This window comes from Papilio xuthus, unplaced genomic scaffold (assembly GCF_000836235.2).
Source record: "Papilio xuthus unplaced genomic scaffold, Pxut_1.1 DF827542.1, whole genome shotgun sequence".
Taxonomy (NCBI): Eukaryota; Metazoa; Arthropoda; class Insecta; order Lepidoptera; family Papilionidae; genus Papilio; species Papilio xuthus.
Genome location: NW_013531107.1, coordinates 2,439,102 through 2,454,417, shown reverse-complemented (window position 1 = coordinate 2,454,417; position 15,316 = coordinate 2,439,102). Strand labels below are relative to the sequence as shown.

Sequence of the window (15,316 nt, the reverse complement as noted above, 5' to 3'; positions counted from 1 at the left end):
GGGTAAACGATGGTTCGTTCGCGACAGAATTCTGACGTGACATTTCGTTGAGAGCCAACATTTTAGCTTTGAATTCCAACTCGTTTATAGACATCGTATGGTAAATATCTTCTGCTGCACAAAAAAAACTTCATTATTTATAAAATTAGTGCCCAAATTATTCATATTGTAGATGTTAAAGCAACTACAAATCTTAACAATAAATGCAAATGTTTGAATGTATGGATTGAATGGATGTTTATTAGAAATGATCTTCAGAATGGTTGCAACTATTCAATTTTGTCCAAATATAACCTGTTGCAGATTGATTTAGTTTCTCTTCGGATTCTTCCTCAACCGTGGTCTCTGCAGGTGTCACTTCATCATCTTTGTGCTGCTGCTGCGTGAAATGTTCAAACTGTCGCCGATAGAAGTGCAATTGCAAGTAATGCTGGAAATACAAAAAAAAACATGAAATCAATTAAAAATATCCACATAAATAACAATGTTAGTTAAGTATTTATACTTATTTTATTCATACTTATTTAGTCAGTGCATTAATCTTGCTTATATTGTAAATGCGAAAGTTTAAATGGATTGATGAATGGATGTTTGTTAGAAGGTATTTCCGGAATGGCTGCATGGTCTTGCTGAAGTTTGGCATATACATGTAGAATATAGCCTGGAACACATAGGCTACTAATGATCGCGGACGACATCAAGTTAATTATAAATTTGCGTAAGTAAGTGACCAGAGAGTGCGCCCATTGCAGCAGCACGGTGCGCGTGTAGTGCGCGGCATTGAGCACGGCGGTGAGCGGGTGCGGCCCCGCACCCAGCAGCGACTCCGCCCGCAGCTCGTGCAGCGCCGCGCCCAGCAGCTGCGTCAGCCGCACCCGCCACTCCTCTATCAGCTCCAGCTGCAGCTCCACAAACTGCAGTCTGCACCAACAACCCTCATTCTATTTTCTTTTTCCATCAGGTAACCAGTTTTGGCACACCAGGAACCAAAATACTCTTCTATCCGAAGTACTAACTCAAACACGACATTGTTAAATATTAATATGAGACCAGCCAAATGTAATCATTGCTATGTCCTGATGTGTAATTAAAATTCCGAGTAGTAATTTATATAACGAGAGTGACATACCTATGTCCCGGTTGTGGTAGCATGGCGTATCTATCTTCGATAGTTTTGAGCAGCGCGATGAACCAGTCAGCGCTACGCGGCACCCACAGCGCCGCGCCCACTGCTACACTCACGCCCGCCGCCACCGGCTCACACCACTGCTCGCTCTCCAACGCCTCGTCCATTTTAGCTAATGCATCTAAATATCAAATTAAAAAAATAACAAATATAACTAGTTAAAATTACAACATTCTCCTGTCACCTGGACAAAAAAAAATATTTATTGTCGTAACTATATTGCAAAAACTTTGAAAAAAAATCGAGGTAATGTCTATTTAAAAAAAATTAACAAGTAAATATACAAATCTGATAACAAAACACGATATAATAAACAATAGCACCTAAAGCAGATTAATTAAAAAAAAAGAAAAATTACTTACACTTCTTTTCCACAGCTATCCAGCGAACAAAATGCTCGGCTTTAGTAAGTACATGCAGTGCCATATTTAATGGATAACCAGTAAGGCTCTGTAATTCTCTATGGAAGCCAAGAGTCTCATCTACAGCATGTGCGAAAGCTGCATCAACATCCGCAATCTCTCCTTTTGAACCTTGAGATATATACAATCCTAGAACTGTGTGCAGTCTTTCAGCAGCAAATGATATAAGGCCATTATTGAATTCATCCTGTTATAAAAAAAGAGGTGCGTATCAAAGAGTATTGTTATAATGAAGAATTTTGTACTAAATTGTTTGTTTATGTTGTTAAAAAGTACTTACCACAGCATTAATGTGACTGAGTTCCAATTTATCGGCAACTGGTTGCACATGGTCATTGACAAATTTCCGATGATCTTTTATCCAAGTAAGTGTTTGTGTTAAAAACCACTCGGGTCTGTCGATACGTGCTGTTTGACGTGTACCCGTAAAATGGAATTGAAATCTCTTTTTTAAAGGTCTGAGCATAATTCTTACAGGTAGACTTGTGTGTGAACCTAAAAGTTTGATTTAATTTAAATTAAATAACATTTGTTTCAAAATTTTATATTTAACAGTTAACATACTGGAATGGAATATATTTAGATTGCCATGAATTTATGTAAATCTATATATACCTGAACTCAAGTCTTCTAAATTGCTATTAGGTATTAGATCCTCTGGTTCTTGTATAATAAACAAGTATCTGGTAAGGTTACTAAATTTCATCAGTGCATCTTTAGAAGGTTGAGAACTTTCAGATGTTGAAGTCATAGGCCATTTTAGTACTTTTAAAATGTCTTCATAATGCCTTTGGAAAAATTAAAAAATATACATTGAAGCCAATAATAAAATCAAAATCAATAACTATAATATAATACTAGCTGTCCCCCGAGACTTCATCTACGCAGAAATAAAAAGAAAACTTAATTTATAGCCTATGTGTTCTTCCAGACTATGTTCTACATCTATGTCAAATTTCAGCCATATCCTTGCAGCCGTTCTAACAGTGTCTTCAAACAAACATCCATTCAAACATTCGCATTTATAATACTAGTAAGATGTAACCATTTCTTTGAAAAACAGGAGAATGTCTACTTACTTGGTAAAATTTTCTTTTAATAAATTATGCCAGTAATGTTTATATTCTTTTATGTAAGCAGCTTGGTGTCCCTGCGTCTGCTGACTGCACATGTCCTTTAGCTCTCCGTAAAGTTGAATTAACTGCTCATTGTCTCGGCATTGTTTCATTTGACGACTAAACAATATGACACATATTAAGAGAAAGTAAGAAATAACTTTTTACTTTTATAACTTAGAATTTGTTTCTTAAATTGAAATGATGGGTGCATCTAGACTATGTAAAATTTTTGCAACAATGAACATTGTTGGTAAAATAAAATATATGTTTTTTTAACTTGGTTAAAACAGAAAAAACTTAGAACTCAACTATGTGTCAAATTATTTTCAAATATTCCTAAAAATACATACAAAACTTACCTTAAGTCATCAATCTTTTCAAATGATTTAAAATATAATAACACTCCTTCTAGTTTGCTAATGGTGGAAAATCTTTTATCAAGTTCCTCTCTAAAAGATTCCGTTTTGCTAAGATATTGATCTATCTTTGTTGTTAACTTGACACTCTTGTTTTTAATATCTGTTATTTGGTTTATATTTGCTTCAGCTTTTTGAATAGTCGCCGAATGTTTGGCAGACACTTGATCGGTACCTAGGCCTTTTATGGGCGATAATTGTTGTGTCTGATTTAAATTAACAATGCCAGAAATGTGAGCTATATAATTCTCAAGTTGCTTTTTTTTCCGCTGCAGTTCTTGTTCAACTTCGTAAGCATCTTCTAAATTGTTAATATCGGAACCGATTTTAACGTCAAGGTTATGGATAAGTTCAACTTTATCCTCGAATGATAATTTAGACTTCATTTTGTACACTTTTAAATCATCTCATAAATAAAGCTGATTACAGCTGAGAAATCGACCCAAACATGAAGGAAGGGTTGCTTCAAAGGGAATTTTTCACTACTGAAAAGATAAAATATTACTTCCTACAAATTCATATTGATTGAATTGTAAAATTTGTTTCTTTTTCAGTGAACATGAATATTGATTTCTACTTTACATACACTTCAATTCATCTCCACCAAATTTGACATTGACATTACATTGAGATTGTTGTTGTTTTTATTATTCACTCGAAAGAGCAGGCAAAGGAACTAAGCCATACAGCCTAAATTGAGAGTGCATTTTGACATGATCGGTTAGCAGTCAGCATATTCATAGACACGTCGCATCATCATCATCATCATCATCATCAACAGCCCTTTTCTGCCCACAGCTGGGTAAAGCCCTTTCCCAATGGCTTCCACAGTACACTGCGGTTAGTATAGTGATACGACCGACAAAGATGTTTGCCTCTCTGATCCGGTGGGCATAAGTCAAACCTCAAAAAGTTCACAAGACAATATCTAAGAATAAATTTGATGATAAAAACAGAGAAGTTCTATTTTCTAAGCCCACATAGATTCTACATACCTATTTTCCGGCAGAACTATTCTCACCGGCCCAAATGTCTTTATTTGACTATAGACAAGGTATTGTCAACGTTAAATTGACGTTTAACGTCAACGTCAAATTATAAAGTATTTTTATCTCAAACTTTATAGCAAAACAAACTACTGAATGACAAGCATTATTTCAAACATAAGCCGAAACAAGTTAAATCGAGTTTAATATAGCCAGCAGTTGAGATAGCAATATCTTTACATTAACTTTAAGAGCTGTTTCAAGTAATAAAGATTATCTTCAAATATGTCTATTGGAACCATTTACGAAACAGCCTATAAAGGAGATTTTAATCAAGTTAAAGTAAAAATAGATAATGATAAGTCCTTAATCGAAACACCCGATTCGGTAATTTGATATGTATTTTTTATTAATTTACAAAAATAAATTTGTGTGGAACATAATTATTTTCTTAATATCTTTTCCAGAATGGCCGTCTTCTTATTCATTGGGCAGCATTAGGTGGCAATAAAAATTTGGTTGATTTTTTAATTGAGTTAGGTTCACCTATAAATTCTGTTGATGACACCAATTCCAGTCCCATTACATTATCTGCATCGGCCGGAAGATATGAGGTTGTTAAATTGCTGATTGATAAAGGTGCAAATGTAAATCATAAAACATGTCGTGGGCAAACACCTCTTCATTATGCAGCTTCTAAGGGACACAAAGAGGTAAATATATTTACTTTTAAATAAATAAAAACCTATTTATTTAATTGTGTAAATACTTTTCCAAACATGTAATTAAAATAAAATCTGTGTGATACTAAGAGTACATTTTTAGATTGTTAAGCTGCTTATTGATGCTGATGCCAGAGTCAATGAAGTTGATGAGCTAAAAGCAACACCATTACATAGAGCTGCCGCTCAAGGCAGAAGTAGTATTGTGGAATTACTTTTGGAAAGTCCATCAATCAATGTTGATCTCTGTGATTCTACAGGATGTACTGCTTTGTGAGTATTTTTGTGATTTATGACCATAACACAATAATTTTAATGTTTACATTTACCTGTATATCTCCTACCTAATATTATAATGTATTCAGTCAAATAGGTTGTAAAATTTCAGCAAAACTAAAACTTGGATCCTGTCATAGACTAACCAGTAATATTTTTTAATGTCTGTAATAAGTATTTAAATGCCAGGCGAGTCTTGGAACAGAATGTGTGAACATAATATTATGTCAATGGTAAATATTTTTCAGACATCTTGCCTGTGAAGAAGAAAGAGAAGCAGTAGCCTGTATGTTGGTTAAAGCTGGCGCAAGTGTTAGTATACAAAATAAAGAAAGAAAAACACCAGTTGACTTGTGTTCTGGAAAACTGAAAAATATGTTGCATAATTTATTAAAATAAATATTACAATGATTTCTTTATTATTTTACGATACTAATACTATCATCAAGTTATATGTTGCATCATTTGTTTTATCCAGCTAAATATAGATTTATTTATTCATATTAAATTTTGGAAATGATAATTTTTAATACTAATGTTACAACTAGTGACGTTTATTGTACAGCTTTAGCCTGGATTTTATGAGTTGCTAAAAAATAGATTAATATGTGTAATAATTCTTTGAAGTGAAGTGATTAAATAAATTAAGAAATAAAGAAATCTTTTTGCTACAAAAAAGCTTTTATTTTGATTGAAGATGGCAATCCTTTGACAAAAGCTGTCAGATTGACATTTCAAACAACGTGACCAGGTTCAGTAAAGAACTGTAATTTTAGCAGAATAAATCCACAATTAAACAGTGTGTTAATTGATTTCGATCAGATCTTAGAGCCAAAGCACAACATTAGTTTATCCTATTGAAGTTCGATATATGCAACTTTGGTATTCGGGTATAATTTTTAATTATCAGGAGTCTGTCTGGGGTTTCTTTTTGCGAGTGCCGGGCAGATTTAACATTTTTGATTTAATATGGTAACACTGCGTTTTACAATTACTAACTTGCCATTATTTACCTACGCTATAAAGTAAATGCAGTTTTCATTTAAACAGTTGATTTGTCACTGTGTAGTAAATGGTACCTGTGTTTAATGTTTATTATTTACCTATAGGTACGTTGCTCTTAAGATATTGTTGGTTCAAATTTTCGATCAACAATATTATGTGGTGTTGATCAGGTTCAAACCAAATGTGAACTAGATTTACCTATACCTGTATGTCAGTCGTTTCGATGTAGCATCATCGTTTTAACGATAAAATTGGTGAAAATAAAATAAATTTGTGATGTGTATTGTAACAAGACAGGGTACTACGCCTTTGTAAATTAAGAGTTTCAAGAGAAAAACAACACATACCGTAAGAAATAATTATAGTTAATACCAATTTATCATTGTTTTCTTATAAAACCAACCTGTGACTATTCTGTTTTGTTTATTACAGGGAAAAATATAAATGATGTCGGCGACATACTACGATTACTACGATGGTAGTAAATTGTTTCTTTTTATTTCAAATAGAATTGGTCTACCTATAGATCTTGTAAGTATTATTGTGTGACTTGAATAGGTGACTGCACTCAAAATAAGTATGTAGTTATCATACAAATTATTTTATAGTCTGTTAGGAACAAAATATGCACATTTAAACATGTACAATAGATATTAGTCTGTGTGTTTTTTCATATAAGCATATTAAGATATTGGCTATTTTTCATCAAGCATTTAAAAATCATACATTTAATAGTATGCTGCTTTTGCTTAAATTTTGTACTAAGATCATTTAAAAAAAAGTTTTTTTTGATATCTTTTTGTTGTTAAACTTCAATTTTAAACTTAACAAATATGACATTTTTTTATAAATATCATATTGTCATGTTTTCCTTCCATTAGGTTAATTTTTTGGTAGCACAAGTAGCTGCACTATGCCTGGCCAGACTATTTCGGAAACCATTGCGGCTTGCTTCACCAGAATTTCGTCATTCTGTGTGCCTTGTTATAGGTTTGCTAATGGGATATTTCTGCTTTGGAAAGTAAGTTTTGCTTTTAGATTTTTTTTTATTAACATTGTGATGTATGATTATTTTTATTCATTTTTGCAAGCTAGAAAAAAAAAACCTAGACAATAAACATAACATTTTAAGTTTTTTACAATGTTATATTTTATCTTTTGGCATGCCACTGATTTATTTTAATTGCAATTTACCAAAACTAAAGCAAAAATGATTGTCTTGATGAAACTATCAGATTTTTATGTAATTTAGCAATATTCATAAATTCATCATCTAAGCGGGTGACAAATGGTAATACTGGATGCATTACCATTTTTACCCACGTGACAACAAATGTGTCATGTATATATAGATAAATAACATAGGAGTGGAAAAATCAAATTTAAATCTTCATATTCCATGCATATAATGTACATGATTTTATTTAATTCATACATTCATTAAACATTTCAAATTAAATGAAAAAAGAATATAGTCGGGGGCTACAGCTAGTTACAAATAATATCACTGTAGCGAATTTTATCAATTGTCGTACATAGCAATCGTCACATTCTCCACAGCAGAATGACTATATCAATTGATGGCAATAAAAGTCTATTGTATTGATATGAATGTGAACCTCAAGTGCTGTGAGTCACTTTTCTTGTGCAAATACTTAGTTGCAATTTTCTTAATTTTTAATGGCTATCTATAGATTAGTGTGAGAAATACGCACATTAAAAATACACATAAGAATATATAACCAAAATAAGCTTACTTGCACCAAGTGACAGGCACAAGCCAGTAACAGGCATGCCAGATAGTGCGCCAATTTACACACATGTGTTTTTTTTTGCATTTCCATGAAAAATACTTCCTTTATTATTCTTTCTTTTGTTTTACAAACACTTGTGTCACGAATTTCTATAGAACTTGTCCTAAATATTTTTCACAAAAAATTGAGTAAATGGATGTATTATAGATTTTCTTGTTTTTGTTTTGATGTTATGGTAGTAGATAGGAACAGATTGTACTTTTGTTTAAATTAACAAAAAACTTCTTATTAACGTAAAATTTAATAAATGACATCATGAAGATTAATTTGCATACAATGGCGCCACCATATTTATTACTCTGCAAATAAATCTTCAACGTATATTTTGTAGTATAGCGGTCGCCCGCAACTTCATCAGCTACCTTTCAGTGAAAGTCCCGCCAAAATATGTCGACCGTTTTGGAGATTACTCGGAACAAACCCAATCCGGTAACTATAACGAAGTAACAGACCGAGCCGATGGAGCCCTCGAGTCTTGTTACTCCTAAACGAGGTTCAGGCTAAGCGCCATCTGCGCTCGGCCGCCTCAAGGCCGGTGAAGCTGTAAATGCCTCTTCAAGGCCAACAGTGACTACTCAGTCACAAAAAAAAAATGGATGCAATGGAACAAACGTGGCTTGCGGACAGACAGACAAAAGATAAATAAACATCACGTACACTAAATATGGTTTTTGACGATTTTACATACAGACACTCTAATTTTATTTATAGATGTAAAATTGTTTTTTCGAAAATATTCCCTTATCAACTTAATATTTTTTTTGTTTAATTTTGTTCGCACATTATCAAAGATAAAGAATAGGACAGGGCACGGATTCAAAAAATCTTTTTTATTCAACTGCGCAAATAACAAAATATGCGCGGGAACATCTCAAAAATACAATAATAGGTGTAAAGGTTATATTAGTCTGGTATGGAGTTTTGAATATAATACAAACTGAACTTTATAATGTACATTTTGATATGTATAAAGCAAGTACATTGTATCCTTGTGTCTTTGATCCACGCGCGTTTACGACCCGAAGATAATAAAGTTTTTTATTTGAAACTGCTGTCATTAAAAGACTTAATTGTGACAACAATTTACTTGTATTTAGATATTAATTGACATGCGTTGTGTTAACTAGTCTTCATATGAGTTAACAACGTCACGTAAGCTCACTGAAAAAAACTTTGATATGAAATTGGAGACAGTGGATACCTACGGTGACCCCCTACATTTCAGAAATTAGTATAAGTTCATAATTTGCCGAAAACTATTTTTTACCTAGTAAGATTAGAAAATGACGATGTTTATTGTGACCTCCTTATACTAAACCCCATCCTGGATTTAATTTTATCATTTCTAATAATGATTTTGTGTTTGAATAAAATTTATTAAAACACGCCCCAAAGCTACCACGCCTTAAATATTTATCGAAGTTGTATGATAATTCAAAAACTGCGTGTTATTGCCATAAGAAGTGCACGTTATTTTTTTTAATTTATGCCTGATAGCGATAAAATTGATAAAAATATTATGAAAATATTTATGAGAAGGAGTAAGATTAAATTACATGCATAGATATCACCGTTTTTTTTAAATCAATAAACAATGTAACTTGTTTTTAAAACAGTTTGGTACTGGTATGCTTATTTTACTTTTAACTAATTCACATGTTATTGTTGAATATATAAGTCAATAATAGACTTCATTTTATCATTCTCCATTTTAAACACGAAGAGAGGCTTGAAGGGCCGCTTCTCTTTTAATCTTTTCTATAAGTTTCCTGCGGATATTCAAACAGAAAAACTTTTAATGGTATAATTTTTGTACACTGGTTTGTTTGTTCTAAAAAAAATACTAGATCAAAAAATGTCTTTATTGACCTAATATGGTATTCTTCTTCCGACATGCATAAATATCCCCTCGCTATTGAGTAACGAATTTGGTTTAGAATTTCTATCAAAATATTTTTTTTTCAGACAAGCGGTCCATTTATCGATCCTACCGATGTTAAGTTTTATACTTTTAAAGACGTTACCTCATCGCATCATGGGAAAGTATGTATTACATTTAATTTATGAGTAAATTTAATAAATATTTCATAATTTAAGATAAAACTTTATCTAAATAAAATAATTACAGTTAAAATCTATTAAGTCTACTTACTTTAGAGGATATAATTTTTTTTTGAAAGAATAAACCTTGCCAATCCAATTTAATATAGATCATAAAATAATAGATTTCTTCAATACAAGTCAACTGATACTAAGAATCTCTTTGTAGTGTTATATTGACCACGTCAATGTTATATTTGTCCTGTCTTCACTTACATCGGCAGCTCTATCATACGGCGAATTATTCATTAGATATAACAGGTACGTATATTTCACGTGAATTTTATTTATCGACAACACGTTGTTATGCAGTGACGCATCGTCTCATCGCTTAGGAGGGGTCAATTTCAACAGTACACTATTGAGATGATAGACGCATACGTTGTTATGTTGCTCTTAAGAAAAAAATAACTGGTTGGTCATTCTATCTATAGTGATGATGAAAAGTTTTGAGGTTTAGGGTACATAATACAGTAATAGACTTGCAAAGTCTTTGACGTAAATGTCCCTATTTACGATTAGTGTAGTGATCTAAATATAGAAAGTTGATTAACGTTGCTTTGTTTAGCGTATGAGTGATGCACCAAAATGTTTGTTTTCTTTGCATTAACGCTATATTATTTATTAGCAGTTCGGTAAGCGTTTAGCGTTTGGTTTGAACAATTAGCAGTTAACGTATGTATGTTACGTCAACTTGCATGCATGATCGCAGTTTGTATCAATGATACAAATAACCTACGAACCGTACAACTATAGCAAAAAGATTGTCTAATGACGCGTATATACCAATGCAACGTCTACTCAAGTAACATTTGTACCAAATTACATTGCATTTTTATTGAATTTCCAGAATTTAAGAAAAATATGAACTACACTAATTTAATAATTTGTAATCTATCATTGACAATAATCCAATAATAATTAGTTTTATGATTTGTCTGTAATTTTCGCTAAAAATTATCGAAACAGACCTATTATTTCAGCTCAAAAACTGTTACTTATTAAACCGCTATTATTTCAACCAGGTCCTCTAATGGTGATTACTCAGAGGGTCACGTCTCTAGCGTATCTTCTACAAGATAATCTGCTTAAGAAAGAGTTGAACTGCAATAATGCGAAAGGCGACGGTCCAGCAGCAAAAGTAGACAAGATACCATCGCCTCTGGAATACTTCGCCTACACGCTCGCCTTCCAGACACTCATGTGTGGTCCTGTCGTCTTCTACTCTGATTATATCAAATTTATTGAAAGTGGTCGAGTTAACGGGGTAAATATAAACTATATTATTTTTATGTTTAAAACATTGTATGTAGTTTAACTGATGTTAATTGACCATTATTATTCAGTGAGTTAAATACGTACAGTAATAAATTTTACTATACAATTGTGATAAAACTTTAAAATAAAACTTTACGTAGAGAAATAAAAACACAGTAATGCATACTATTAATTTTAAAAACAAAATAAATGTGCTCATTATCACGATATTTTATTAATGACTTCGGATATTCAAGGTTCAGATGGACAAAAACAAATCTTTGCATATGACAACCTTCAAAAAGGATTACATTTTAGTAAATTTCTTGTAAATAAGCATACATAAGCTGATTCGACTATGGACTAACTAAGGACTTTAAGACTATTTTTCAACTAAGCTACTAACGGCGTACGACTAATATTTCTAAGGATTTATCAGACGCGATAGCCCGTGAATTGGTTATTCACATAAATAGCAGTCGCTTAGTGGAAAAATGGTTTTACGCTGTAAACACATATAAGCGTAAAATTATATGCATATAATAATACAGGTTGTGAAGGACAAATCGAATGAATCGGAACCATCACCGCGGCGCGCCGTTCTGTACAAGGTGGTAGGCTCAGTTGCCGCGGCCGTTCTTTATCTCACGCTGGCTCAGAAGTATCCTCTAACAGTTCTAGAAGGTAAATATCTTATTAATATTATAATGTGAATGTATGAATGGATGTTTGTTTGAAGGTATCTCTAGAACGGCTGCAAGAAACTCGCTGCAATTTGGCATAGATGTAGAACATAGCCTGGAAGAACACATGACTACTCATTAAGGTTTTTGTTTTTAAATTCTGCGCGGACGGAGTCGTGGAGTCGACAGCTAGTATAATTTACAACAGAGTGGTAGTTCGCAGTCAACATTGACCGTGGGATTCCGAGACCAAAATATCTGTAGAAAATATATTGCCATCCCTGTCATTATCTTTGACAAAACAAAGACAACAATATGCTTAGACGGGAATTTCGATCTCAGAAACCCACGGTTAGGTAATAAAATGTCGTTTGTTTGCTCACATACTTTAGATCTTCCTCTAGAGTGTCTAGATAAATTGCATTGCCAAGCTACCAAAATAAAAATATGTTACTTATCTACATCGTTCGTATTATGTCTTATTGATTGGTTGATAGTTTGTACTGATTTACCGCTTCCGGAAGCTTCATTTGGTATGCAACATACATATCCGAACAAGGTCTCTAGCTTAAAGAATAAGAACCTAAATTTTGTGACCAGAATTTTCATTGTAATAAAACTAAAATTTAAGTAATTTAATTTCGCTTTGGAATTACTTGTCTTCAAGTATTAATTTTAAAAGTCAAATTTGTAGGTTATATATTCAATGTTTTTTAATGACTGAATATAATGAATTTAATATAATGAATTGCGATATATAACCTTCGAGTGACAATGCAATTTCCAATGTCAATGTCTGACGTAAATTATAATTTATTTAATTTTGTCCGTGACTTCGTGCTCGCGGAAAAACTTGGTAATGCCTACACGATCCAGACTGTTTTCTATATCTTTAACAAAGATTACCCAGATCCGTACAGCCGTTCTTGTATTACCATATAACAAACATTCATCCATATACTTTCGTTTTTACACGATATTTTTATATGTTTTGAATATTTTCTGTAATGTGAGCAACAAAAAAATGTGAACAAAAGAGACAAACGGCATATTTATATCATGAAAATACTTCACATCGCCTCCACAATTGTATTTTATGCAATTTGATTTTGCATTGTTAAATACGTGGTATTAAAATATTTTCATGATTTTTTTGTTTTTCTTCGTACTTTTTTGTTTGTTATTTTTTTAATTAAAAAAAATATTTCCATTTTGTAGAACTAACAGACCCTACATCGGAGGTGTCTCGGTCGTGGTCGGCGGTGTACTTGCTGTGGTACGCCTATCTCTCCACGCTGGTGGTGAGATGCAAGTACTACCACGCGTGGCTGCTCTCCGAGGCCATATGCAACAACTCCGGTATGGGCTTCAATGGTTACGAGGCCGACGGCACCCCCAAATGGGACAAAATGTCCAACATTGATGTCTTCGGATTTGAGGTAAATACTTATAAAAGTCTATGTCTTATGACGGCATTAACATACTAGGTCATATGAAATATGCAATGTCTACGTCTAACCTCGTTGTTCTTTCTCTGATTCTGCCCAAGTTCTCTGAAATATCGTGTGTGTAGTGTGTATAGCAGTTTTCAAATATCTTGGCGGCTTTTAACTTCGCGCGAGTCACTGCGTAGCGCGCCGTTAACTTTTAGCCGCAAAGACATTTGAAAAGAACTATATTCTTTACAATAGCTATTCATATATGTAGTCTGTAGTTTTTTTTTAATTCTGATAGTTTTATATAAATGTAACGTAATGTATTTGTGTGGGTCAGTTCGCGGGCAACTTCCGCACGGCGGTTGCGAGCTGGAACCGCAACACGAACACGTGGCTGCGCAGCGTGGCGTACGCGCGTGGCGGCGGTGGTGCAGGCACCGCGCGCGTCTACGCACTCTCCGCGCTCTGGCACGGCTTCCACCCAGGATACTATCTCACATTCTTTGCTGGGGGACTGTTCACAGTCGCCGCTAAGAAGGTAAGCGTAGTAATAGAGCTAAAGAAAAAAAAAATATCGCAACTACATATGTAGAGAAGGTTTTTAAATAAATTAAAATCTTTTTAATATTGTGTTACGTGTTGGTCTGTAACTTTCTTTTTCTTATTTCGTTCCTAGGTGCGGACCGTGATTCGTCCGATGTTCTTAGACAGCAGACCGAAGAAGTTCTTCTACGACTCGCTGACGTTCATAACGACCCGCGTCGCTATGACCTACGCCACTGTGCCTTTTGTTCTGCTTCATCTTGCGCCTAGCCTGGCCTTTTATGGGTAATACGATATTCTTCATTTTATAAACTTTTATAAAAGTTGTTGTGAAAAACTAGAATAAGGCGAACTATAGATATGGTTAAGGAGGCTGTTGAAAATGGAAGAGCCTATTTTGAATACAAAGTCCATATTACCATACCGGCTTAATGCCTCAGGTCCGCGAATTACAGTTTCACATAACCCTGTTTTTTTTTTAATTTCAGGAAATTTTACTATTCATTACATTTTATTGCACTGGGTGCATTATTATTACCGAGCAAGTCGGGCAATATGTCAACCAGTACGTCAACACATGAACTTCCACCGATGTCTTCCAAAGGTAACAAAGATGTACCTACCGATACTAATGGTGACCTCAACGGTAAACTAAAAATGTCCTAAAAGTCGATTTTTATCCTATTGATTTTATATCTTTGAAATAGCATTAAACATCTCAGTAACATTTGCAGAAATAACTTGCATTTATTAAATAACAAAGTATTATTTTATGTTTTTAAATTATATATTTTTTGTTTTATGTACATCCTATACTATAATAGTTGAATATTGTGTAATATGTCGACCTTTAACTCCTTTACGTAATCCTAAAAATTACAGACAAGTAATTTCATTTATGAAGTAGTATTTAAAATGACTACATCCTTTACAATGTAAAAATATATAACGGACATATTCCTATTACATAGTTTCTTTAATTTTACTTGCAATGGACTTCTAAATATACATTTTGTATATGACTTGACAAGTCTACAATAAAAAGACATATTTTCCTGACATGCTTTGTCCGACACCTTTGTAGAGCGTTGTCTCTGTCGCACAAAGCATTATATCTCATAAGTATGGTATTTTATGAGAGATAACGCTATACAAACACGAAACGTCAGTTGTCTCTTTCTAACTGATTTTCCTAACTCGTTATTGCTTACTGTTTATTTTTAGGGCATATTGAATTATGTGTTTAATTTAATAATAAGATGTTATTGATTATAAATGAAAGAAGTTTACAATGATATATTTTTTATTTAAAATATTACAAAATTAACTTTATGTTACTAAAATAGAAGTAT

General features: G+C 33.0%; 3 protein-coding genes across 4 annotated transcripts in view; 2 read left to right on the top strand and 1 right to left on the bottom strand.

Moving 5' to 3' along the window:
• Rint1 (RAD50 interactor 1) overlaps positions 1 to 3,772 on the bottom strand; it is a 6,452-nt gene extending 2,680 nt beyond the window's left edge. The window contains exons 1-9 of the mRNA XM_013313523.1: positions 3,086 to 3,772; positions 2,688 to 2,843; positions 2,224 to 2,396; positions 1,889 to 2,103; positions 1,549 to 1,795; positions 1,130 to 1,307; positions 732 to 921; positions 295 to 430; positions 5 to 114 (exon numbers count right to left, since the gene is read on the bottom strand). Of these exons, the coding sequence (XP_013168977.1) occupies positions 5 to 114; positions 295 to 430; positions 732 to 921; positions 1,130 to 1,307; positions 1,549 to 1,795; positions 1,889 to 2,103; positions 2,224 to 2,396; positions 2,688 to 2,843; positions 3,086 to 3,528 (1,848 nt within the window). The 5' untranslated portion in view covers positions 3,529 to 3,772. The remainder of the gene's footprint in view (positions 1 to 4; positions 115 to 294; positions 431 to 731; positions 922 to 1,129; positions 1,308 to 1,548; positions 1,796 to 1,888; positions 2,104 to 2,223; positions 2,397 to 2,687; positions 2,844 to 3,085) is intronic.
• A 563-nt stretch (positions 3,773 to 4,335) lies between these two features.
• On the top strand, positions 4,336 to 5,753 carry LOC106118990 (26S proteasome non-ATPase regulatory subunit 10-like). The gene is given in 4 exon segments (NM_001312107.1): positions 4,336 to 4,515; positions 4,596 to 4,841; positions 4,954 to 5,123; positions 5,375 to 5,753. Coding segments are annotated over 4 exon segments (669 nt in total). The 5' UTR covers positions 4,336 to 4,413; the 3' UTR covers positions 5,526 to 5,753.
• A 149-nt stretch (positions 5,754 to 5,902) lies between these two features.
• On the top strand, positions 5,903 to 15,243 carry oys (lysophospholipid acyltransferase 6). Of its 2 annotated transcripts, none has more exons than XM_013313796.1 (11): positions 5,903 to 6,479; positions 6,564 to 6,662; positions 7,013 to 7,152; positions 9,911 to 9,988; positions 10,215 to 10,306; positions 11,071 to 11,312; positions 11,854 to 11,986; positions 13,204 to 13,424; positions 13,759 to 13,959; positions 14,098 to 14,249; positions 14,453 to 15,243. In XM_013313796.1, the coding sequence occupies exons 2-11, from the start codon at positions 6,576 to 6,578 to the stop codon at positions 14,628 to 14,630; spliced, it is 1,524 nt and encodes a 507-aa protein (XP_013169250.1). In that variant the 5' UTR covers positions 5,903 to 6,479; positions 6,564 to 6,575; the 3' UTR covers positions 14,631 to 15,243. The 2 variants fall into 2 exon arrangements, with proteins under 2 accessions (XP_013169250.1, XP_013169251.1); XM_013313797.1 differs by having other exon boundaries at positions 6,127 to 6,235.
• The last annotated feature ends 73 nt before the right edge of the window (positions 15,244 to 15,316 follow it).